Genomic DNA, 25,135 nt, shown 5'->3' with positions numbered 1-25,135 from the left:
CGAATCCAAGATGGCGACGGGGGCCTTCAGGGGCCTGAGGAAGCTGGCTTCCTCAGTGCCTGCAAAGCGCAGGCATGAGGAAGCCTTCAGCAGTGCCTGTGTCAGATCGCTGATCTGTCACAGTGATCTGACAGATCAGCCCTAACCTAACCCCCCTAACCCTAACCTCAACACACCCCTAACCCTAATCTGAGCCCTAGCCCTAACCCTAGCCCTAACCCTAGCCCTAACCCTAGCCCTAACCCTAACCCTAGCGGGAAAATGGAAATAAATACATTTTCTTTTAGTTTTATTATTTTTCCCTAACTAAGGGGGCTCTCCAAACACACATGACACCAGCATACCAATCCATCAAAGTCTGCATTCCAAAACGTCACTACTTCCCTTCCGAGCCCCGACGTGTGCCCATACAGTAGTTTTCTCCCACATATGAGGTATCAGCGTACTCAGGACAAATTGGACAACAACTTTTGGGGTCCAATTTCTCCTGTTACCCTTGGGAAAATAAAAAAAAATGGGGACTAAAAGATGATGTTTGTTGAAAAAATACGATATTTTTATTTTCACGCCCGGTCGTTATAAACTTCTGTGAAGCACTGGGGGGTTCAAAGTGCTCACCACACATCTAGATAAGTTCATTAGGGGGTCTAGTTTCCAAAATGGGGTCACTTGTGGGGGGTTTCCACTGTTTAGGTACATCAGGGGCTCTCCAAACGCACATGACACCCGCAGACCAATCCATCAAAGTCTGCATTCCAAAACGTCACTACTTCCCTTCTGAGCCCCGACGTGTGCCCATACAGTAGTTTTCTCCCACATATGAGGTATCAGCGTACTCAGGACAAATTGGACAACAGCTTTTGGGGTCCAATTTCTCCTGTTACCCTTGGGAAAATAAAAAAATGGGGACTAAAAGATCATGTTTGTGGAAAAAATACGATTTTTTTATTTTCACGCCCGGACGTTATAAACTTCAGTGAAGCACTGGGGGGTTCAAAGTGCTCACCACACATCTAGATAAGTTCCTTGGGGGGTCTAGTTTCCAAAACAGTGTCATTTGTGGGGGGTTTCTACTGTTTTGGTACATCAGGGGCTTTCCTAACGCGACATGGTGTCCGATCTCAATTCCAGCCAAAAACGTCAAATGGCGCTGCTTCCCTTCCGAGCTCTGCCATGCGCCCAAATAGTGGTTTACACCCACATGTGGGGTATCAGCGTACTCAGGATAAATTGCACAATATCTTTTAGGGTCCTGTTACTTTTGGAAAAATAAGAATTGAGGGTGAAAAGATCATTTTTGTGGAAAAAATATGATTTTTTAATTGTACTGCTGTACATTATAAACTTCTGTGAAGCCCTTGGGGGTTCAAAGTTCTCACCACACATCTAGATAAGTTCCTTGGGGGGTCTAGTTTCCAAAATGGGGTCACTTGGGGGGTTTCCACTGTTTAGGTATATCAGGGGCTCTCCAAACGCGACATGGCGTCCGATCTGAATTCCAGCCAATTTTGCATTGAAAAAGTCAAACAGCGCTCCTTCCCTACTGAGGTCTGCCATGCGCCGAAACAGTGGTTACCCCCCACATATCAGGTATCAGCGTACTCAGGACAAATTGCACAATAACTTTTGCAGTCCAATTTCTCCTGTTACCCTTGGTCAAATAAAGAAAATTGAACCTGAAGTATTTTTTTTGTGAAAAAAAGTTAAATGTTCATTTTTTTTTTAATATTCAAAAAATTCCTGTGACGCACCTAAAGGGTTAATAAACTTCTTGAATGTGGTTTTAAGCACCTTAAGGGGTGCAGTTTTTAGAATGGTGTCACTTTTGGGTATTTTCTATCATATAGACCCCTCAAAGTGGCTTCAAATGTGAAGTGGTCCCTAAAAATAAAATGGTGTTGCAAAAATGAGAAATCGCTGGTCAATTTTTAACCCTTATAACTTCCTAACAAAAAAAAATTTTGGTTCCAAAATTGTGCTGATGTAAAGTAAACATGTGGGAAATGTTATGTATTAAGTTTTTTGTGTGCTGTATCGCTGTGATTTAAGGGCATAAAAATTCAAAGTTGGAAAACTGCGAAATTTTCAAAATTTTCGCCAAATTTCCGTTTTTTTCACAAATAAACGCAAGTTATTTGAATGCAATTTTACCACTACCATGAAATACAATATGTCACGAGAAAACAGTGTCAGATTCACTGGGATCCATGAAAGCGTTCCAGAGTTATGACCTCATAAAGGTACAGTGGTCAGAATTGTAAAAATTGGCCCGGGAGTTAACGTGCAAACCACCCTTGGTAGTGAAGGGGTTAAGCAACCCCTAAAGGACCCCCTTTTCCATCTAACCCTTGCTCTCCCCATGGTGTCTGCTATGTTTACTCTTTATGATCCACTCACTTCTTTTTTTCTCAACAATTTTTAAACTTAAAAGGAATATTAGTTAAACAATACTATGTGCTTCAACATACATTTTTAGTTTTCAGGATATGACATTTTTCACTTCTTCTGATAATCTATGCTGGTGTCCAATACTTCAAGCAATGGCAAGCTGTCACTCTCTTATCACATTGGATGGAAAATTACTAGGAGATCCAATGGACATGAAGATGTTTGGTGGAACAGGTTGGGTAAGTTACATGTTAGATTACCATTATCCTCTATTATTATTTACGCATCTACAACTCAAATTCCCATTTGGGATGCTGTGTAAGATGTAAAGAAAACAAGAATGCAATGATTCAAAATTTCTTATTGCCATATTTTCTTTACAAAAGAAGATAAAAAAATCAGAAGTTGAAAGTTAGACATTTTTCCTTTGAAAAAAGTTAACACATTTAGAAATTAACTGCAACAATACATCCCAAAAATTTTGGCAGTGTTACCAAAAAGTTGGAAAGGTAAGTGGTACTAATGAAAAAAAGCTGGAAGGCCAATTTACTTGAAAATTACATGACTGTATAGAAAAGAATGTTGGAGAGGCAGAGGTGGTCAGAGGTTAACCAATCTTTGAAAACTGAGTCTAAAAGAAACAGACATGAATGGCTGTGATGGGAATGAACCTTCATTAATAAATCTGTATTTAATGTATTGAACAGGAACTTGAAGATTACAAAGTAAAAATCAGAGAAAATGATCCATGCAAAAGCTACACAATGGTGAAACCTGGACCTTCTGCTGCAAAGGCAAGTTAATTTTATTTTCCTAATGTTGTTTTTCAGTATGATTTTCTGAAAAAGTTTAGCATATTATGTTTTTAATCTTTAATCTCGTGAGCATTAAAGGGATGGTTCAACCTTTAAAACTAACAATAAAAGCTGGCCTGCCGGGAATATAATAAGATTAGTGATGAGCAAATGTGCTTGGTAATGCTCATTACTCGCCTAAGCATCACTGTACTCACGGTACTCAGTGAGAGCTGAGCATTTCTGGGATTATTCGGTGGGAGCATGGGTCCCTGCCCTGCATTTTTGGTGCTCTTTAGAGCGCCAATCAACATGCAGAGATTGTCTGCCATGCACTGTAATGCCACAGCCTTCTTGGTTGTGGCATTACAGTGATTGGCTGGCGGCACAGCGTCATCAGGTGTATGAGAGACCTAGCGCTGCCATGCTCATCACAGTCTGCTCCGGAATAAGCAAGTGTAGGGAGAGCTGCTGCCGAGATATGGTCAGATTGGGGGGGTTTATAAGGTAGTGTGGGTATTAGTTTATTAGTTATTAAGGGTCTACCCTTGTTCGAACCACTAGGTAGGCAGGGAGTGTATGTGCGTATATACTGTACATATCAGTGCAAGGCATTCAGGCACTGTATGTGGGTATATAGATATCAGTAGCAGGCAAGCATTGTATGTAGTATACTTCATTGCCTACATCAATAGGGTCCATTACATTACTGTCTGCTGCTGCCTATTACATACAGTATATTGACCGTATCTACACAGCCCTAGGTCTCAGTGGGAAGCAATTTTTTTGCATCTTAATCCTGATTACAGTATTTTATTATTTTATACCAAAGCAATCCAGAGCCCTCTTTTTTATCCAATTTGCTTGTTGCCACTGCAGAATACAGCCAGGTTCTTTTCATAGGACAGCATTAAAATCCAGCTATTTTAAACGGTTTTGCCCATCCGAGCCAATACATCTGAGTGCGCAAAAAATTTCTGACATTTTTGTGGTACTGTTAAATTTTTTTGGCGTGTGTTATAGAATTTCTTGATAATATTTTGCTGGCCAAAAATACTTAACTGACAACAAATTATTTAGGTATAGGGCAGATATTTTACACCGTGCTTTGTCACGGATCGCATATTATTGGGCTCAAAAATGTGCCATTTCAGGCCTACATAGAATTTTTTTTGTTGTGTCATAACCAACTTGTTGACACAATTTAGCTGCGCCAAAAAAATAAAAGTTACAGGCCAGATATTTTACAGTGGGCTATCTCCATCACCCGTATCATCTATCTGTGGGTTACAAATTTTGGCATTTCAGGACTCCATCAAACTGTTTTTGCTGTGTCTTACCCTAGTTCTATACACTATTGTGCAGAAAAAAAACAAAAATACAGGCCACATATTGAAGAGTGTGGTATCTCCGTCACACACCTCATCTACAGTTAGGTCCATATATATTTGGACAGAGACAACATTTTTCTAATTTTGGTTCTAGACATTACCACAATGAATTTTAAACAAAACAATTCAGATGCAGTTGAAGTTCAGACTTTCAGCTTTCATTTGAGGACATCCACATTAAAATTGGATGAAGGGTTTAGGAGTTTCAGCTCCTTAACATGTGCCACCCTGTTTTTAAAGGGACCAAAAGTAATTGGACAATTGACTCCAAGGCTATTTCATGGACAGGTGTGGGCAATCCCTTCGTTATGTCATTCTCAATTAAGTAGATAAAAGGCCTGGAGTTGATTTGAGGTGTGGTGCTTGCATTTGGAAGGTTTTGCTGTGAAGGAAACATGCGGTCAAAGGAGCTCTCCATGCAGGTGAAACAAGCCATCCTTAAGCTGCAAAAACAGAAAAAAACACATCCGAGAAATTGCTACAACATTAGGAGTGGCAAAATCTACAGTTTGGTACATCCTGAGAAAGAAAGCAAGCACTGGTGAACTCATCAATGTAAAAAGACCTGGGCACCCACGGAAGACAACAGTGGTGGATGATCGCAGAATAATCTCCATGGTGAAGAGAAACCCCTTCACAACAGCCAACTAAGTGAACAACACTCTCCAGGATGTAGGCGTATCAATATCCAAATCTACCATAAAGATAAGACTGCATGAAAGTAAATACAGAGGGTTCACTGCACGGTCCAAGCCACTCATAAACATTAAGAATAAAAAAGCTAGACTGGACTTTGCTTAAAACCTTTTAAAAAAGCCAGCACAGTTCTGGAAGAACATTCTTTGGACAGATGAAACCAAGATCAACCTCTACCAGAATGATGGAAAGAGAAAAGTATGGCGAAGGCGTGGTACAGCTCATGATCCAAAGCATTCCACATCATCTGTAAAACACGGCGGAGGAAGTGTGATGGCTTGGGCATGCATGGCTGCCAGTGGCACTGGGTCACTAGTGTTTATTAATGATGTGACACAGGACAGAAGCAGCCAAATGAATTCTGAGGTAATTCAGAGCCATACTGTGTGCTCAGATCCAGCCAAATGCAGCCAAACTGATTGGTCGTCATTTCACACTACAGATGGACAATGACCCAAAACATAAAGCCAAAGTAACCCAGGAGTTTATTAAAGCAAAGAAGTGGAATATTCCTTAATGGCCAAGTCAGTCACCTGATCTCAACCCAATTGAGCATGCGTTTCACTTGTTAAAGACTAAACTTCAGACAGAAAGGCCCACAACCAAACTGTCATGATCCATTTTTTGGATCTGTCAGATCTGGATCTCCTCATATCTAAACCTTTTTTCCTTTTCGGTCATCGGGGTTAATATGAGTTTTTGCCCCCCCGGTGGCCACCGGGGTTACTGCATGGAAACTGCATGTGATTAATTATTTATGCAGGTGGTGACTTCTCCCCCTCCTTCCTATAAAAGGAGTTCAGGTGCTGGAAATCACTGTTGGTTATACACTTGCTCTTGGGAGACCAACCAAGCTGGAGTTCAGGAGCTAAGTTCTGTGGTGCGTCAATTGTTTTCTGTTATCAAGTGGCTATCTCTGCCGTCCAGGAGCATTGCAGCAGAGCAAGCTAAGTTTACTTTTTTTTACCCTGTCTGCTGTATCTTTCCTTTGGGTTTTTTGTGTAGTACACTTTTTCCCTGTCTCACCTCCTGTGGAGGGGGTTGGGGGTTTAGCTCAGGGCTAAACAGGAGACAGGGACATATCAGGGACTTGAGCCTTACTACCTTTAAGTGTACCCCCAAGTTAAGGAAAGACAGGGAAACCCCTTAACCTGAGGGGAAGTTCAGGGGCCCCGGTTCCACATCATCTGTTTTCCCCTTACTGCCCCGTGACACAAACAGCAACTGAAAACCACTGCAGTGAAGGCCTGGCAGAGCATCAAAAAGGAGGAAACACAGCGTCTGGTGATGTCCATGAGTTCAAGACTTTAGGCAGTCATTGCCAACAAAGGGTTTTCAACCAAGTACCAGAAATGAAAATTTTATTTACAATTATTTAATCTGTCCAATCACTTTTGGTCCCTTTAAAAACAGGGTGGCACATGTTAAGGAGCTCCTAAACCCTTCATCCAATTTTAATGTGGATGCCCTCAAATGAAAGCTGAAAGTCTAAACTTCAACTCCATCTGAATTGTTTTGTTTAAAATTCATTGTGGTAATGTCTAGAACCAAAATTAGAAAAATTTTGTCTCTGTCCAAATATATATGGACCTAACTATCTGTGGGCTACAATTTGTAGCATTTCAGGCCTCCATTGCACTGTTTTTGCTGTTACCCTAGTTCAATACACTATTTTGGGGTAGAAATTTCTGTGGGCTCCAAATTTGGCATTTCAGGCCTACATTCATCTTTTTTTTGCTGTGTGTTACCCTAATTCTATAAAAAAATTTGCGGTTAAAAGAAAAAAAAAAAAGCAATAACACAGGCCACATATTTTACAGTGTGCTAACTCTGTCAGACACCTCATCTATCTGTGGGCTCCAAATTTGGCATTTCAGGCCTACATTTATCTTTTTTTTGCTGTGTGTTACCCTAATTCTATAAAAAATTTTGCGGTAAAAAAAAAAAAAAAAAAAAAAAAAAAGCAATAACACAGGCCACATATTTTACAGTGTGCTAACTCTGTCAGACACCTCATCTATCTGTGGGCAACAAATTTGGGCATAATCAGGCCTACATTAACCTTTTTTTGCTGTGTGTTACCCTAGTTCTAAACACTATTTTGCAGCAAAAGAAAAAACAAAAACACAGGCCACATATTTAACAGTTTGTTATATCCGTCATATGCCTCATCTATCTGTGAGCTACAAATTTGGGCATTTCAGGCCTAAATTAACCTTTTTTAGCAGTTTGTTACCCTAATTCTATACATTATTTTTCTGGAAAAGAATAAAACTACAGGTCACATACAGTATTTAACAGTGTATCAGCCCCAGGTATCAGTGGCTAGGAATAATTTTTTTGCATCTTAATCCTGATTATTTTATTCCAAAGCAATCCAGTACCCCCTTGTTTTTCTCCATTTGCTTGTTGACACTGCAGACGACAGCCAGATCCTTTCACTAGTACAGCGTGAAAATCCGGCAATTTTATACGGCTTTGCACGTCCCAGCCATGACATCGGAGTGCGAAGAAATTTCTGACATTTTTGTGGTACTGTTAAATTTTTCTGGAGTGTCTTATACTTTTTTTTTACACCATTTTGCTGCCAAAAAAATATTTCGCTGTTGAAAAAAAATGAAGCTACAGGGCAAATATTTAACACTGTTTTGTCCACCACACGGATCTCATATCATTGCGCTCAAAATTGTGCCATTTCAGGCCTCCATAGAATTTTTTTGTTGTGTCTTTGCTGGCCCCTCAAAAAAAATACAGGCCACAAATTAAATAGTGTGGTATCTTGGTGAAAATACTTCTATATCAAATTATTATGGCTGCTTCATGACTGAGTCTCAAATGCACCAATTACTATCACCATCATCTTCTGCCTAGCAGCAGTTACTGCGCAGATAGAAAGTCTGAGGAGCAGAGGGTAAACTCTTGGGCGGTAGTGTACTCTATCAGCATATTATGAAGGCGAAAGCTTCTAGATTAAATCATGAATGGAAATGCCAGAGCAAGAGCATGTTGAAGAGTATGAGGCCAGGACTCACAACTACAAAAAGCCTGGTGTTCCTGGGCTGGATTCTGACAATCAATCACCTACTAATACAGAACTTGTTAGACGAGGACGTCAAAAAGGAGCCCCTGTAGTTTCTAGAACAGAAGCTAGAAATTTTGACATTTCTGCTGGGTTTTAAGATGTGTCAATTGGAGAGCGTGGTGGTCATAGACGTGACTTCCATGATATGGGTGTTTCCACTAGACAATCCATCCAACATGTCATTGAATCAAAATCTGCTTTTCCTCGCAACTCTATTCAGCTGTGCACAAACTATGTCAATTTGATAGCAAGACCCCTGTGGGTCTTGTCACAGTACCATGTTGACTACAGTCCACAGATGTTATCTACAGTAGATCCCTAATGTCACCTCTACTTTACCAGCATGATGAATTAATAGGAAAAGCACATGGTTTTGATGGAGCTGTTCTTTTCTTACAAAAAAATTAAATAAGATCAATGAGGTGGTTAGCCGCACACACAATGGAGAATTAGTAAAGATTACAATTATTTTCACAAATGACTTACCAATAACTTCACCAACTTGCTTTTACTTTTATAACATTATATTCCAAAGGCTGAAGAAGATGATGAATATGAAGCAAATAGGTATTATTATCTCCCAAATGATGTCAGAACACACAACCTATCTGTGTGGCAATGATTTACCACCAAAATTTTGAAGTATCAGACTAGTATCCTCTTGTGGATTTATGTGAGCCACAAAGTCCTTCAAAGTGAAACTGTTCTGGATGTAGTGTGCAATTTGCACTCGAAAATTGGATCACATGCCTTCTATGATGCTTGCATGAAAGAACTGATTGGACAGATATGTAAGGAGGAAGCCCGAGCTGCGGGTACCTGTGCTGCGCCAGGTCCGGAACTGTCGAGGCTGCGTCCCCTGTTTCCTGGGGGAAGGAATAGGGGACCGGACAGGCCCCATGACCCAGGAAGAGGTGGCGTGTTTAGACAGGGAACCTTGTCGGAAATTGAGGGAAAAAGTATGCAAAGCAGGAGTGAGTCCCCCACTGCCATAGTGCGAGCCTAGGGCGCAGCGCACTACGACCCAAATTGGCGGCACTGCGACGGACTGCGGCAGACAGACCCAGTAATCTAGAGGCAGGGGTGAGGCTAAGAAAAAGCAGGCAAAACAGCAGATTTCTTGCAGGGACAAGCAGCGCGTAGGAAGCTGAGCAAAGTGCTCCATCCTTAGAGCACTGGTGCCGCGAAGGACTGTTCTTGTTGGCTCCCACCACTAACAGTGCTACTGCCAGAGAGTGAGGCACGGTGCACTCCATGACCGTGAGTACAGCACGCATGCGCAGTAGAGAGAGACAGTTCATGCCACATGTCCAGCTTTTAAAACCAATAATTATAAGGCACAGAGGGATCACGGAGGACGTTGGTATGGTCAGCAAGGTACTGCCTCAGCCTCTTCCAAAACTTTGCACTCCTTATGAGAATACCTCACGCCTCCTGTGGTCTTATGTGTGGAAGCTGAACTGAATACCGCCGGCCATGTTGATGTTGGTAGTCAACAACTGCCTTCTTATGCTCACAAATCCATTCCAACTTATGCAGTGTAGAGTTCCATTGCGTGGGGACATCACACACCAGTCAGTGATTTGGAAACTGCAAATGCTGCTGAAGCACGGCAAGAGTGACTGAAGTTGTAGCTGACTTTCTAAAATTGGCACACAGGTGGTGTACTTTCACAAGCAGATCGGGCAGCCCTGTGTAGCATTTGAGAAACCTTTGAACAAAGACGTTAAGCACATGGGCCAGGCATGCTACGTGTGTGAGCTTGCCTCGCCTCAGAACCAACAACAGGTTCCGCCCAATGTCACACACTACCATGCCTGGGTGTAGGTTCAGCAGTGTCAGCCATAGAACTGTCTGCTGTTTCAAAGCTGTTCACAACTCTTCAGCATTATGCGGTTTGCCACCTAAGCATATTAGCTTCAGCAAAGCCTATTGACGCTTGGCTGAGGCAATGCTGTAGTGCTTCCAGCTTGTGACTGATGTGGTCATTTTGGAGATGGAGGCAGAAGAGGAGGAGAAGACAGTGCAGGAGCTGTAAACTGTGGGGGCAGCACAGATTGATATAGGGCCCCAATCCTCGCCGTAATGAGAACGTGTTCCATCCAAAGTACTGTTATTCCACAGCATCTCCTCTCTGCCAGGCCCTTCACTGGCTTCCTATTGCCCAGAGGCTACAGTTCAAAACCCTAACTATGAAATACAAAGCCATCCACAACCTGTCTCCTCCACGCATCTGTGACATGGTCTCACAAGGTCCAACTGGGTCCTGGCTTCCACTATGTTAACTCATTGTGCCGTCCGTGAGATGTACTGTCTCTGCCCACAAGCACTTGTCCACGTATCCATAGTTAGGTGGATTTTCCCACTAACAGAATGCTTGAGGGCCCGGGTAATCTTGTGGGACATGTGCTTGTGTAATGCCGGGATGACACAGCATGAGAATTAGTGGCGACTGTGGACCGAGTACTTTGGGACGGCTGCCACAATAGTGTTGCGGAATACTTCCGTCTCCACTTAACACATCATCAGACACATATTGTTTCATTTATGAAGGAGGGACTCTTAAAGTCACAAAACCAATTTTTATAGGGGCATTAGCATTACTAATTTTATAGGACCAATATTAAACAGTGGGTCTCTTATACTGTCATTGCCTATGCATTGAGTGGTTGGGCTGCCAAAAATTAGGACGCACCCCAATACCCCTTTGATGAGACGTACAGGAGGACCTCATGAAAAAGTGTTCCAATTATAAGAAAATAGGTCTCCCATAGTGTTAGCCTATGCATTAAATGCAAGGCCTGCCCTGCAGCAAAACAACATGCTCCCCAGTAAGCCTTTGAACCCAGGTACTGGATAGCCACAGGAAAACCAAGTTTACATTATTCTTTTGGTACTGCCGGAGTGTTAGCCTATGCATTGATTGCAAGACCCGACCTGCTACAAAGTGACATGCACCGCAATAAGCCTTTGAACTGATGTACTGGATGGCCTCAGGAAAACCCAGTTTACATTATTCATTTTGCTCTGCCATAGTGTTAGTCTATGCAGTGAATGCAAGGCCCGACCTGCTTCAAAGTCACATGCACCACAATAAGTTTTTGAACCGACGTACTGTATGGACACAGCAAAACCAAGTTCACATTATTATTTTGCTACTGACATACTGTTAGCTTATGCATTGAATGCAAGGACTGCCCTGCACCAAATTCTAATGCACCCCTAAAAGCCTTTGAACTGATGTAGTGGATGGACACAGGAAAACCAAGTTCCCATAACTCTTTTGCCACTGCCATACTGTTACCTTATGCATTGAATGCAAAGCCCACTGTTGTGAGTTCATTTTCCCCTTCACTACTGAGGCCCGAGGAACTCCCTCTTCTGGTAAAGAAAGGTAGTGAGCCTGATTATCAAACACCTGAGTCTGATGATGATGACTGGCTGAGTGGAGTTACTGACTGGATATAAGGCTGCCGACGCCCTTCTGCCCTGCGGGTGATTTCTCTGTGGGATCCTTGGAGACCAGTCTGAATTCCTGCTCCTCTAAAGCTAAGTTTTCTGCTCGGCCTTTTGCATTTGTGCTTAGACTTTGTTTTGCTTTGTTTTTCTGGATTTCTGCCATTCCCTGCTGGGGTGTGCTGAATTCCTTTAGCTCTGTCTTCTGAAAATACCTGAGTGCTGATTTAGTTTTTGAAGCCTAGCTGCTTCAGGGTCTTTTTCATATCAGCTTGTTGGCTTATGTCTTTGATAGGGTTTTGGCAGATTGCAGACAGCAACCTTCCTTTCCTGTTCTGTTTAGCTAGCTTGGGCCCCATCGTTTGCTCAGCCTATCTTTCTATCTGTGTGAGTGTTTTTTCATCTTGCTTCACCGTCATTATATGTTGGGGGCTGCCTTTTACTTTGGGGTCTGCTCTGGGGCCTGCTCTGGGGCAGTTTAGATTTCCTTTTCTGTCTTTAGGCTATTTAGCGCTCCGGCGGTGATCGAGGGGTCTAGGGCATCGTAGGAACCCCCCACGGCTACTGCTAGTTGTGTTGATAGGTTCAGGGGTCTGCAATCTGATAGTTGACAACTTCTCTGGTTTTCTGGACGTAGCTTCTATTTTTGTGTCTGCCTCCTACGGTGACTCAATCATAACAGAATCACCCGCCATACCGCAGATCCTAGGGTACTCAATAGCAGGAAAGAATTGTAAAAAAAAAAAAAAAAAAAAAAAAAAAAGAAAAGTGTATATTTTTTCCTCTATATCTCTGAGGCCGTAGGGGGAATTTTTTTTTCTCTCAATGGAGATAAAGCAATTGTCTGATCATGTGGAGCAGCTCGCTGCGGAAGTGCGGGGAATTTCCGCCTACCTTGCTCATTCACATGCTGCTGAACCAAAGATTCCTACGCCTGATGTATTTTTTGGGGATCGGTCTAAATTTTTGAATTTCAAAAATAATTGTAAATTATTTTTTGCCTTGAAGTCTAACTCGTCAGGGTGCTCCGCGCAGCAGGTTAAAATTGTCATCTCTTTGCTGCGTGGCGATCCCCAGGATTGGGCGTTTTCTTTGAAACCAGATGATCCTATTCTGACTAACGTGAACGCATTTTTTCAGGCCTTGGGGTTGTTGTATGACGAACCTAATGCCATTGATCAGGCTGAAAAGACCCTGCTGGCATTGGGAGTTGGAAGTTTCGCCCCCAGCATTTCGCCCCCAGCAGTTCGCCCCCAGCAGTTCGCCCCCAGGTACACTTCGCCCCCGAACATTTCGCCCCCAGCATTTCGCCCCCAGGTTGTTTCGCCCCCGCACATTTCGCCCCCGCACAGTTCGCCCCTGCACAGTTCGCCCCCGGATGTTTCGCCCCCGGATGTTTCGCCCCCGGATATTTCGCCCCCAGCAGTTTGCCCCCAGCAGTTTGCCCCCGCATGTTTCGCCCCCAGCAGTTCGCCCCCAGCAGTTCGCCCCCGCATGTTTCGCCCCCAGCAGTTCGCCCCCAGCAGGTCACCCCTGGATGTTTCGCTCCCAACAGTTCACCCCCGGATGTTTCGCCCCCAGCAGTTCATCCCTGGATGTTTTGCCTCTAGCAATTTGCTCCTGGATCTTTCGCATCCGGGAAAAACCTGCCTGAACTGAACATTGGCAGGTTTGCTTATCACTAATAATACACCATATGAGTCTAAGATATACAATTCTGATCAAATTAGTTTTTTTAATTCTCAAACTTTGTTTTTTAGATGAGTAATTTTACAAACAGACAGGAAAATAGTAGGATTTCATTGGTTACTAAGGAGGTCGTGCCCCCTTGGGAGCAGAACGGATCCTGGCTCCCTATGATACATTCAGGGCTGCTTGTTCACAGCCCTCTGCCAAGCTCCCCCTTCACCCTCCGCTCATGTGCTCTGTCCTGGACAAGAGGAGGGCTCCCCCTGCCTGTGTAAAGCCGTTACAGGACGGAACACGTAGGGGGGGCTTTGCAGAGGGCTGTAAACCAGCAGCCCTTTATACATCATAGGGAATATATTGTTAGCTGCATGCTCCTGTGCAGCCACGCCCTCTAGAATCCATCCACAAGTACTGCTACTAAGGAGAAACAACCTCCTTAGCAACCACTGAAATCCTGCAGCACATGGAGCTTTAACTTGGATGAGACTTTTCACACAGAAGTGAAGCTGCTGGAAGGTCTCCTTTGGAAATGAATATCATGGGCACAGGTACTATAACATAACATGTTTTTTGCAGAGTTATGCTTTAACTGTATATATCAAAACTGTTTTAACAAGAAACATAAAAAGGTATAGAGGGGAAGGATTAGAGAAAAAGAGAAAATACAAATTACAGGTTATAATGCTTGAATTATTTTACAGCTAAAAACACTGCTCTCAAAACATACAATATGTGACCATGAACTAAAAATCAAAGCTGTAGGCAATGCCTCTCAGATAATCCATCAAGCTTCTATTATCGAAATCTTGCACGATACGTTTAACCCTTGCTGAAATTGCAGCATACTTTTTGTTTCTTGCAGCGATGGGATTTCCTGCTATTATCTGAATAATTTCAAAACTATGGAGCTCTTGCTGATGTTTCAGACAGTTAATGAACCGGTATATATTTTGGAAAAGAGTACCACATGTTTCTCGAAAGCTACGGTGCCATCCTTCGACATCATTATTTGTTCGCTGTTGATCATTCAATGTTCGTTCATACACATTCCAGAATTGAACTGGAAACAAAGGTGCTTGACGTCCTCTGCGATTCATTCGACCGATATAGCTGTCTTCAAAATAGTTGGCAATAGGTATTGCTTCTTGTGGAAAGTCAGGATCTTCCACCAATTCTTCAAATGATTGCACAACATTCTGTGGTGGTAGAAAGTCCAGGGCAGGTATCATGCGTATCCAACGGGCAAATTCATGGTCACCTTGGTATTGCATCTTGAGTCCTTCATTTTGAACTTTACGCCAAACCGACTGTGATAGGTGGAAAAAGCAACCAGTCTTCACAAGGTTGGGGAATTCACTTTCAAATGCCTGTATTGCAGCTAGTTCAAAATCCAACATCAGGTTGTCTGGCTGCAGTCCAGGCTGCAAGTTCTTCAGCTCTTGCAGCAACCTCTGGTATGTAGAACGGCTCTTGTCTGTCAGCAAGGTGTACACTACAGGAACAACAAGGCCGCTGTGGACTACATGGATTGTGTAAAGTTGCTTAAACAAGGCTGGTGTAGTGAAAAACATGCCATCAGCAAACCACTATTTACTGTGTGCCAGTAGATGGAGATTGTCTCTTGTTCCAAATATCAACATACGGCTGTGTCCATTTCCTAATTTAAAATGAAAGTATTAGTAGAGGAAATAACAGGAAAAGTGTAACAAGCAGCAGACAGAGTTTTGGGATAAATTCACAAAAAAAATATCCTAATCAGAAGACTCTGTTCATATCTCACATTAAATACTCACATTTTGCTCCAGATTTTCTGATTTCATAATAAAAAAACTGAAGCAAAATCTAGTGTGAAGGGGCCAACCAATAGTTTTTTACAACATATATTGTCCCAGTGGAAAATTATATATTTTTGTTTAAAATTAAAATTACTTCCAAACTTGAAATAGGTCACATTTTTAGGGTATCTTTAGACCCTTCAACTAGACGGCCGTTCAGCACGGCCGATCACCACTATGCTGAACGGGCCGTCTAGTTGACAGCCGCATCCAGACGCGGCGTGCGGCTGGACGTCTGAATGAACGACTGGGCGGTCCACCCGCCTGAATGGGGCATTCCATTCAGGCGGATGGGCACGCTAGTTGTCGGGTGGGCAGCGCGGATGTTCGTGACGTCCGCGCTGCCTATGCTGTCTCATTGAGAGGATTGTGCAGGACGCAAAAAACGCCAGTAAAATCACCAGTGTGCTTTTGGCCTAAGGCATAACTGAATGGTCCATTAGGCTGGGGTCATATGCAGCATTAATGTGTAAATCCCATCCACATGCTGATGAAAAAATTTTGTTTACAAAAAAAAAACATGCAGTGCAGCATGTCAATGTATGCTGCCATTATACAAACAAATTTCCAGCCATTCAGACAAGGGGCTGAAATCCTGCACTAAAACCTGCACCTAAATCCATAGAGTTAAGTGAAGATTTTGATACAGAATTAGGGTACCACAATAGTGGCCACAATTGCATGCACAAATAGATTCCTGTGGGATCTCCAATTGCTACCGCAATTACAGCCGCTGCAGAGATGCCGCTCCACAATCCCCTTCCGTCAGTGGGCACGAGGCCTCAGGCTTTATCCAGACAAGCTGGATTTACAGGCGTATTCTGTGCTGTGTTTCCTGCCTGAAACCCGCCCTTTCATGTCTATGGTGCGGGTTACGGGCGGATTCCAGAAGGAATGGGCAAGAGGGAAACCTCCCGAAAAATGCCTGCAAACCACGCCAAATACGCTCGGTTTAGGCCATAGCAGGGCATGGCCACGCCCATAGCAGAGCTTGGCCACGTCCCCTATTTGCAGAAGCGTTTTGCCAAAGCGCTTGCAAAGTGCTTAAAAAGTGCTTGGAAGCAGCAGGTAAAACGCATCTGCAAATCATGGCGTATCTCACCTGAGCTCCGGAGTTCAGCCCGACCTGTCCACGGATCTGCAGGACTGAACTACGAGAGCCGAGGAATCAGCCGGCGATGGCAGTTCAGTCCGTGCATGCCGCAGACAGGCGAGGCTGAACTCCGGGGCAGCATCCAGGACAGGTATGGCCAGTACAATGCTGCATATTTGGAATTAGTGTTGGCCGGTCCGATCACTGAAGATCGTAATTTATTACGATTTTCAGGCTGATCGTTATTTTAAATTACGATCCAATTTGTAGCCAGATCATGATGATGATCTGAATTAGAAATCGGAATCCTCCGTAATCTGAAAACACTGTCCGGGCATACACTCCCGAACAGTGTGCGCATATATATATATATATATATATATATATATATATATATATATATATATATTACACACACACACTATACAGGTGTACAGCGTGTGTGCATATTTAGCTTTAGTAAATGGCTCCAGGCTGCGCTGTTAAAAAAATAAACAAACCCAGTTACTCACCTCTTTCTCCAGTACTGGCTCCGGCTCCTAGCCCAGCAGTGCAGGGAATCCCGAAATCCAGGCGGCGCATCGCCGCCTCTGTGCCTGCCGTACTATAACTACAGTGGAGAGTGATCCCAGGACCGCTCACTAGACGGTCCTGGGAAAGCACCACATCACGTCACAGAACAGCCCGGCACATGTGCAGAGGTGGTGATGCACAACCCAGAATGCATAGCATTGGGATTTCGGAATTCCCTGCACCACCGGAGACAGCGCTGGACACCGGAGAGAGAGTTGAATAACTGGGTTTGTTTATTTTTTTAACAGCGCAGCTTGGGGCCATTATATATATATGCAAGAAAGCTGGAAGAAGAGTGGCTCAACTGAGATTGTTGCTGAGGACTCAGTGTGCTGCTAGAGCAGGGGTTGGCTTCCGCCCGTACTTAACATGCATCCATGAAGAAAGACCTCCGCGCTCCTGAAGTCCTATACAAATCCTTTATTGCATTTCAAAGTTCCAAAAGTGCCAGACCACCATCACCCACCCACATATATGCATATATATACACACACACACACACACACACACACACTGTTCGGGCGTACAGTGTGCATATATATATATATCTACATTTAGCTCTGGAGATTGGAATTAATTCAGATCCAATCTTTCGGTATGATCAGCCCGATCTGATCCTATCTTTCCAGTGATCGGCCAACACTAGTTGGAATCAGTAGGCCTCACTACATTATATTACCCTCAAAGTTTCCCTTCAAGGCAAAAATCACACAGTATTTTATATCAGCACCTTATAGTGTAGCATTTTTCACATTTGTGCAAAATAAACTTTGCAATAATTATGCATAATGGAATTGTTTTAATACAATGTTAAATGGTTAAGTAGCTTACCAGAGTCATGCAGAAGGAACTGCTGCTGGACACCATCACTACTGATCTCCTGGAACTCGAGGGGGATAACAAGTTGATCAAGGGTTTGAGGTAACCTTGGGATATTGCCAAGTTGCCTTGCTAATCGTATTGTCCTCTTCAGTGATGCTTTCCTTGGGAGAAGTGCTGCAACATTAGAATGGGCTCCTGAAACGACGTCTGTGAGAATCTGTTGTGGTGTCTCCTGTGTTGTCCTTGCCCTGGTCACAGCCTCATTAACAAGTCGGATTGCTTCAGGTCTTGCAGCTTGTGCTGCGTGATTGTGAAGATTGACTACTTTCACAACTTCGCCAGATTCTTCATTGGTCCAAACACGTCCCTTGCAAGTCGACCGTTTTTCACATACCCAGATGGAATGAACATCGTCAGCGGTTCGTTTGGAAAATAAGTAAATGTGATTCTCATGGACCAACTTGCTCCTTCCACGTTTGGACAGAACTGAATTCATAGTTGTAGAAAGTGAATTGCTGTGGAAGCTGACTGATTTTTTGTGGCAGTACACTTCTCTCTTTGTGGAGATTTCAGACACTGCTATATTCTGATATACAGATGGAATAAAAGCTAGTTTAATGTAACTTGCAGGACGTGTGACCATGCTACTTGTTACATCTGCAACAAAACTTGCAACAAAGCAGGTCAGTGCTGGGTCAGGTAAAAGTTCAAAATTGTTTAGATTTTAGGCCTCTTGCACACTGTAATTTTAGAGTGGTTTCACACTTGTGTTTGTGGCCGCCAGAGGTCGATCCGCTCTGGATCTGACATCCAGCTGACCCCAGGGCAATGCTGGCTGAATGCTGGCATTCCGCTTGCATTGCCCATAGAAGTGAACGGCTGGGTTCGGCGAACTGCAGACGCCCGTTCGCTTTCGTAATGCCGCATTCCGCTATCAGTGTCAGAACAAAAAGAAGAGCATTTTCTTCTTTTTGTTCCGCTGCAGGTTAGCGGAATGCGACATTACAGAAGCGAACGGGCGGCCTGTAGTGCATATGTAGCGGAAGTGTGAAAGCACCCTTATGCTGCCACTGTTTTAGAACTCAAAAGCACGTGCTTTACTGGCATTTTTCAGAGCGCTTTTGTGAGCGCTCTCGGTAATGACTAGAGTTGAGCGATACCAGCCGATACTTGAAAATATCGGATCGGAATGGATCGGCCGATCTTTAAAAAATGTATCGGTATCGCCGATTCCGATACCGGGAACCAATGCAAGTCAATGGGGCCAAAATATCGGAATTAAAAAAAACCCTTTCTTTCCTTGTAGGTTAATTCTACATGAAGAAAAACAACTAAGAATAATGTAGAATGTATTGTGGGAGGTGGAGGAGACATTAAAGCCATAGAGGTTTAGCCCAATCAAATGGAATAGCAGGAATTAAACTTTTTTTTTAAAGATGTTAGGAGTTACAAAGATATTGACTATGTTAGCCTCATTTATATTTTGCCAGACATGTATGTCTTCTTCTTCTACTTCCTTTATTTACATTCTTCTTCTTCTTCTACTTCCTTTTTTTACATTCTTCTTCTTCTTCTTCTTCTACTTCCTTTTTTTTACATTCTTCTTCTTCTTCTTCTACTTCCTTTTTTTACATTCTTCTTCTTATTCCTTTTTTTACATTCTTCTTCTTATTCCTTTTTTTACATTCTTCTTCTTCTTCTTCCTTTTCTTACATTCTTCATATTCTTCTTATTCAACAATTATTATTCTACATATTCAGCTTATTCATCTTCTTCCTATTCTTCTTCATCATATTCTTGTTTGTGTCAGGCATTCCTGTAGTTGTTATCTAGAAAAGTTAGAAGTTTACACCTTCCGTTCTGCCTCTCACAAAAGATTTACAACAGGATTTGTCCGCGTTCAGTTTGGCCTGCAGCAGCAGGCCTTTTCCAGGGGCACCACGAGGAGGAACGGACTCACCCCCATACACTGCTTAGTCTTCTTCTGCTTATAAATAAGATAATATCATTTGCTCAGAGTATTAGTCTTAAGCTTAATGTTCTTCTGCTTTGTTTTTTTTATGCTTCTTTGTCTTCTCTCTCTTGTTGTTCTGCATCTTGGTGGTTGTCTTCCTGTTCTTTGTCCTCTTGAACCAGCTGACGGTACTGGCACCCGGAGGGGCAGCAGAAGGAACAAGAGCCAATGGCACTACCGAGGACCAGCTGACGGTGCTGGAACCCGGTTACTAAGCAGGAGGTACCTGTGCTACAAAGCACTACCAAGGACCAGCAGACGTTGCCGGAACTCGGATACCGAGATGGAGGCACCTAGGCCAAAGGCTCTGACGAGAACCAGCTGACGGTGCTGGAACCCGGAGGGGTAGCATAAGCTGCAAGAGCAAATGGAAATAGCGAGGACCAGCTGACAGTGCTGGCACCCGGAGGGGCAGCAGAAGGAATAAGAGCCAATGGCACAACCGAGGACCAGCTGACGGTGCTGGAACCCGGTTACTAAGCAGGAGGTACCTGTGCTACAAAGCACTACCAAGGACCAGCAGACGTTGCCGGAACTCGGATACCGAGATGGAGGCACCTAGGCCAAAGGCTCTGATGAGAACCAGCTGACGGTGCTGGAACCCGGAGGGGTATCAGAAGTTACCCCTGAAAAGCAAAGTTGGCATGCCGCAAGCTGGCCGCAGTTACCGAATCACACAGTCCTACAGGGGGTGCTTGTCCTACTGGCACTATGGAACAAACCTTTCTTACCAGAACCCGCAGTCCACATAGGAAGCACCTAAACTGCTGGCACCCTAGCCTCGGCTAACCCAACCGCAACACGACATGGCAACTTGGGGAGGCAAACTGACATTGACACTTCCCGGAAACAGCAGGCAGGGCTGGAACCAAGCTGGGCAGGAGGGAGTACCCGTGCCAAAGTCAGTTATGAGCAGCAACTGGCGATGTTGGAGCCCAGGACAAGCACTTAGCAGGCTGAGGCCTGATGTGCTGTCAATTGGGAGGCAGCAGGACAGATTGCCATCAAAACAGCAGGGGAACAGCTGACGTTACTGAACCCCACAAACACAGGAGCTAGTGTTTTACTCTGTGAAGACGGCACTTCCGAGCAACAACTGGCTGTGTTGAAGCCCAGGGACAAGCACGGAGCAGGCTTAGGCTGCATGGAAGAAATTTTAAGATCGGTTGTAGACTACTAATTTGAACCAAGCTCCACTTAGGCCTGTGGCTTCACTGATTTTCGTATTTCCCCTGTCCTCCAACCCCGCCAGTTACAGCTCCGAAGTGGCGTCTGCACAATCCACACTTGTTCCTGTGTTACAGGTGTTCAGTCCGGTCAGTTAATCCCCTGATGTGTGTCCGGCAATGTCGCCTGCTCTGTCCACATTCCCATAATGGGAATTTTGAATGAGTTTACAGCAGGAGAGACTGCCATCCACACAGCAGGGGATCAGCTGACGTTACTGAACCCCACTGAGACACGGGAGCAAGTATCTCTTTCCGTGTGGACGGCACTTCCGAACTACAACTGGCTGTGTTGAAGCCCAGGAAATAGGAGGGTGTAGGCAGAGGCCTACTGTATTTTGATTGAGGTGACAGCAGGAGAGACTGCCATCCACACAGCAGGGGATCAGCTGACGTTACTGAACCCCACTGAGACACGGGAGCAAGTATCTCTTTCCGTGTGGACGGCACTTCCGAACTACAACTGGCTGTGTTGAAGCCCAGGAAATAGGAGGGTGTAGGCAGAGGCCTACTGTATTTTGATTGAGGTGACAGCAGGAGAGACTGCCATCCACACAGCAGGGGATCAGCTGACGTTACTGAACCCCACTGAGACACGGGAGCAAGTATCTCTTTCCGTGTGGACGGCACTTCCGAACTACAACTGGCTGTGTTGAAGCCCAGGAAATAGGAGGGTGTAGGCAGAGGCCTACTGTATTTTGATTGAGGTGACAGCAGGAGAGACTGCCATCCACACAGCAGGGGATCAGCTGACGTTACTGAACCCCACTGAGACACGGGAGCAAGTATCTCTTTCCGCGTGGACGGCACTTCCGAACTACAACTGGCTGTGTTGAAGCCCAGGAAATAGGAGGGTGTAGGCAGAGGCCTACTGTATTTTGATTGAGGTGACAGCAGGAGAGACTGCCATCCACACAGCAGGGGATCAGCTGACGTTACTGAACCCCACTGAGACACGGGAGCAAGTATCTCTTTCCGTGTGGACGGCACTTCCGAACTACAACTGGCTGTGTTGAAGCCCAGGAAATAGGAGGGTGTAGGCAGAGGCCTACTGTATTTTGATTGAGGTGACAGCAGGAGAGACTGCCATCCACACAGCAGGGGATCAGCTGACGTTACTGAACCCCACTGAGACACGGGAGCATGTATCTCTTTCCGTGTGGATGGCACTTCCGAACTACAACTGGCTGTGTTGAAGCCCAGGAAATAGGAGGGTGTAGGCAGAGGCCTACTGTATTTTGATTGAGGTGACAGCAGGAGAGACTGCCATCCACACAGCAGGGGATCAGCTGACGTTACTGAACCCCACTGAGACACGGGAGCAAGTATCTCTTTCCGTGTGGACGGCACTTCCGAACTACAACTGGCTGTGTTGAAGCCCAGGAAATAGGAGGGTGTAGGCAGAGGCCTACTGTCTTTTGATTGAGGTGACAGCAGGAGAGACTGCCATCCACACAGCAGGGGATCAGCTGACGTTACTGAACCCCACTGAGACACGGGAGCAAGTATCTCTTTCCGTGTGGACGGCACTTCCGAACTACAACTGGCTGTGTTGAAGCCCAGGAAATAGGAGGGTGTAGGCAGAGGCCTACTGTATTTTGAATGAGTTTACAGCAGGAGAGACTGCCATCCACACAGCAGGGGATCAGCTGACGTTACTGAACCCCACTGAGACACGGGAGCAAGTATCTCTTTCCGTGTGGACGGCACTTCCGAACTACAACTGGCTGTGTTGAAGCCCAGGAAATAGGAGGGTGTAGGCAGAGGCCTACTGTATTTTGATTGAGGTGACAGCAGGAGAGACTGCCATCCACACAGCAGGGGATCAGCTGACGTTACTGAACCCCACTGAGACACGGGAGCAAGTATCTCTTTCCGTGTGGACGGCACTTCCGAACTACAACTGGCTGTGTTGAAGCCCAGGAAATAGGAGGGTGTAGGCAGAGGCCTACTGTATTTTGATTGAGGTGACAGCAGGAGAGACTGCCATCCACACAGCAGGGGATCAGCTGACGTTACTGAACCCCACTGAGACACGGGAGCAAGTATCTCTTTCCGTGTGGACGGCACTTCCGAACTACAACTGGCTGTGTTGAAGCCCAGGAAATAGGAGGGTGTAGGCAGAGGCCTACTGTCTTTGTAATGCGGAGACAGCAGGAGAGACTGCCATCTCCACAGCAGGGGATCAGCTGGCAATGATGAACCCCACTAACACTTGAACGAATGTGTTTGGCTCTGTGGAGACGACACTTCTGAACACCAACTGACGCTGTTGGAGCCCAGGATTAGGCGAGGAGCAGGCTGTGGCCTACTGGATTTTGGCACGTGAAGGCAGCAGGAGACTTGCCATCTCCACAGCAGGGGAACAGCTGGCAGTGCTGAACCCCACTAACACTCTAACGAAGGTGTTTGGCTCTGTGGAGACGACACTTCTGAACACCAACTGACGCTGTTGGAGCCCAGGATTAGGCGAGGAGCAGGCTGTGGCCTACTGGATTTTGGCAGGTGAAGGCAGCAGGAGACTTGCCATCTCCACAGCAGGGGAACAGCTGGCAGTGCTGAACCCCACTAACACTCTAACGAAGGTGTTTGGCTCTGTGGAGACGACACTTCTGAACACCAACTGACGCTGTTGGAGCCCAGGATTACGCGAGGAGCAGGCTGGGGCCTACTGGATTTTGGCAGGTGAAGGCAGCAGGAGACTTGCCATCTCCACAGCAGGGGAACAGCTGGCAGTGCTGAACCCCACTAACACTCTAACGAAGGTGTTTGGCTCTGTGGAGACGACACTTCTGAACACCAACTGACGCTGTTGGAGCCCAGGATTAGGCGAGGAGCAGGCTGGGGCCTACTGGATTTTGGCAGGTGAAGGCAGCAGGAGACTTGCCATCTCCACAGCAGGGGAACAGCTGGCAGTGCTGAACCCCACTAACACTCTAACGAAGGTGTTTGGCTCTGTGGAGACGACACTTCTGAACACCAACTGACGCTGTTGGAGCCCAGGATTAGGCGAGGAGCAGGCTGTGGCCTACTGGATTTTGGCAGGTGAAGGCAGCAGGAGACTTGCCATCTCCACAGCAGGGGAACAGCTGGCAGTGCTGAACCCCACTAACACTCTAACGAAGGTGTTTGGCTCTGTGGAGACGACACTTCTGAACACCAACTGACGCTGTTGGAGCCCAGGATTAGGCGAGGAGCAGGCTGGGGCCTACTGGATTTTGGCAGGTGAAGGCAGCAGGAGACTTGCCATCTCCACAGCAGGGGAACAGCTGGCAGTGCTGAACCCCACTAACACTCTAACGAAGGTGTTTGGCTCTGTGGAGACGACACTTCTGAACACCAACTGACGCTGTTGGAGCCCAGGATTAGGCGAGGAGCAGGCTGGGGCCTACTGGATTTTGGCAGGTGAAGGCAGCAGGAGACTTGCCATCTCCACAGCAGGGGAACAGCTGGCAGTGCTGAACCCCACTAACACTCTAACGAAGGTGTTTGGCTCTGTGGAGACGACACTTCTGAACACCAACTGACGCTGTTGGAGCCCAGGATTAGGCGAGGAGCAGGCTGGGGCCTACTGGATTTTGGCAGGTGAAGGCAGCAGGAGACTTGCCATCTCCACAGCAGGGGAACAGCTGGCAGTGCTGAACCCCACTATCACTCTAACGAAGGTGTTTGGCTCTGTGGAGACGACACTTCTGAACACCAACTGACACTGTTGGAGCCCAGGATTACGCATGCCGCATGCAGAGGCCAATGGGCAGCGGTTTTTATGGAGGTTGTGGACTACTACTGATTCTAACCATGCTCCACTTAGGCCTCTGGCTCCACTGTCTCTACTATTTACCCTGGCCTCCAACCCCGCCAGCTACATCTCTGAAGTGGCGTCAGCACAATCTACACTTGTTCCTGTGTTACTGGTGCTCAGTCCCGTCAGTTGATCCCCTGATGTTTGTCCGGCAAGTTCGCCAGCTCTGTCCTCATTCCCACTACTGGTTATGGGAATGTGGACAGAGCAGGAGACCTTGCCGGACACACATCAGGGGATAAACTGATGGGACTGAGCCACAGGAACACAGGAA

At 45.3% G+C, this 25,135-nt stretch overlaps 1 protein-coding gene across 3 annotated transcripts in view; it reads left to right on the top strand.

Annotated features, from left to right (window-relative positions):
- Positions 1-25,135, top strand: part of LOC141092474 (probable cation-transporting ATPase 13A4) — a 576,817-nt gene that overhangs the window by 263,096 nt on the left and 288,586 nt on the right. For all 3 annotated transcript variants that reach the window (XR_012232812.1, XM_073578639.1, XM_073578640.1), the window contains exons 14-15: positions 2,477-2,627; positions 3,096-3,182. Coding sequence is in view for 2 of the 3 variants with exons in the window: in XM_073578639.1 (XP_073434740.1) it covers positions 2,477-2,627; positions 3,096-3,182 (238 nt within the window). In the remaining variant the exon portion in view is untranslated. The remainder of the gene's footprint in view (positions 1-2,476; positions 2,628-3,095; positions 3,183-25,135) is intronic.

Source organism: Dendrobates tinctorius, unplaced genomic scaffold, assembly GCF_039654945.1.
Source record: "Dendrobates tinctorius isolate UK_male_01 unplaced genomic scaffold, ASM3965494v1 ptg000060l, whole genome shotgun sequence".
Lineage (NCBI taxonomy): Eukaryota > Metazoa > Chordata > Amphibia > Anura > Dendrobatidae > Dendrobates > Dendrobates tinctorius.
Note: the sequence above shows the minus strand (reverse complement) of the source record. Positions and strands in the feature narration are given on the sequence as shown.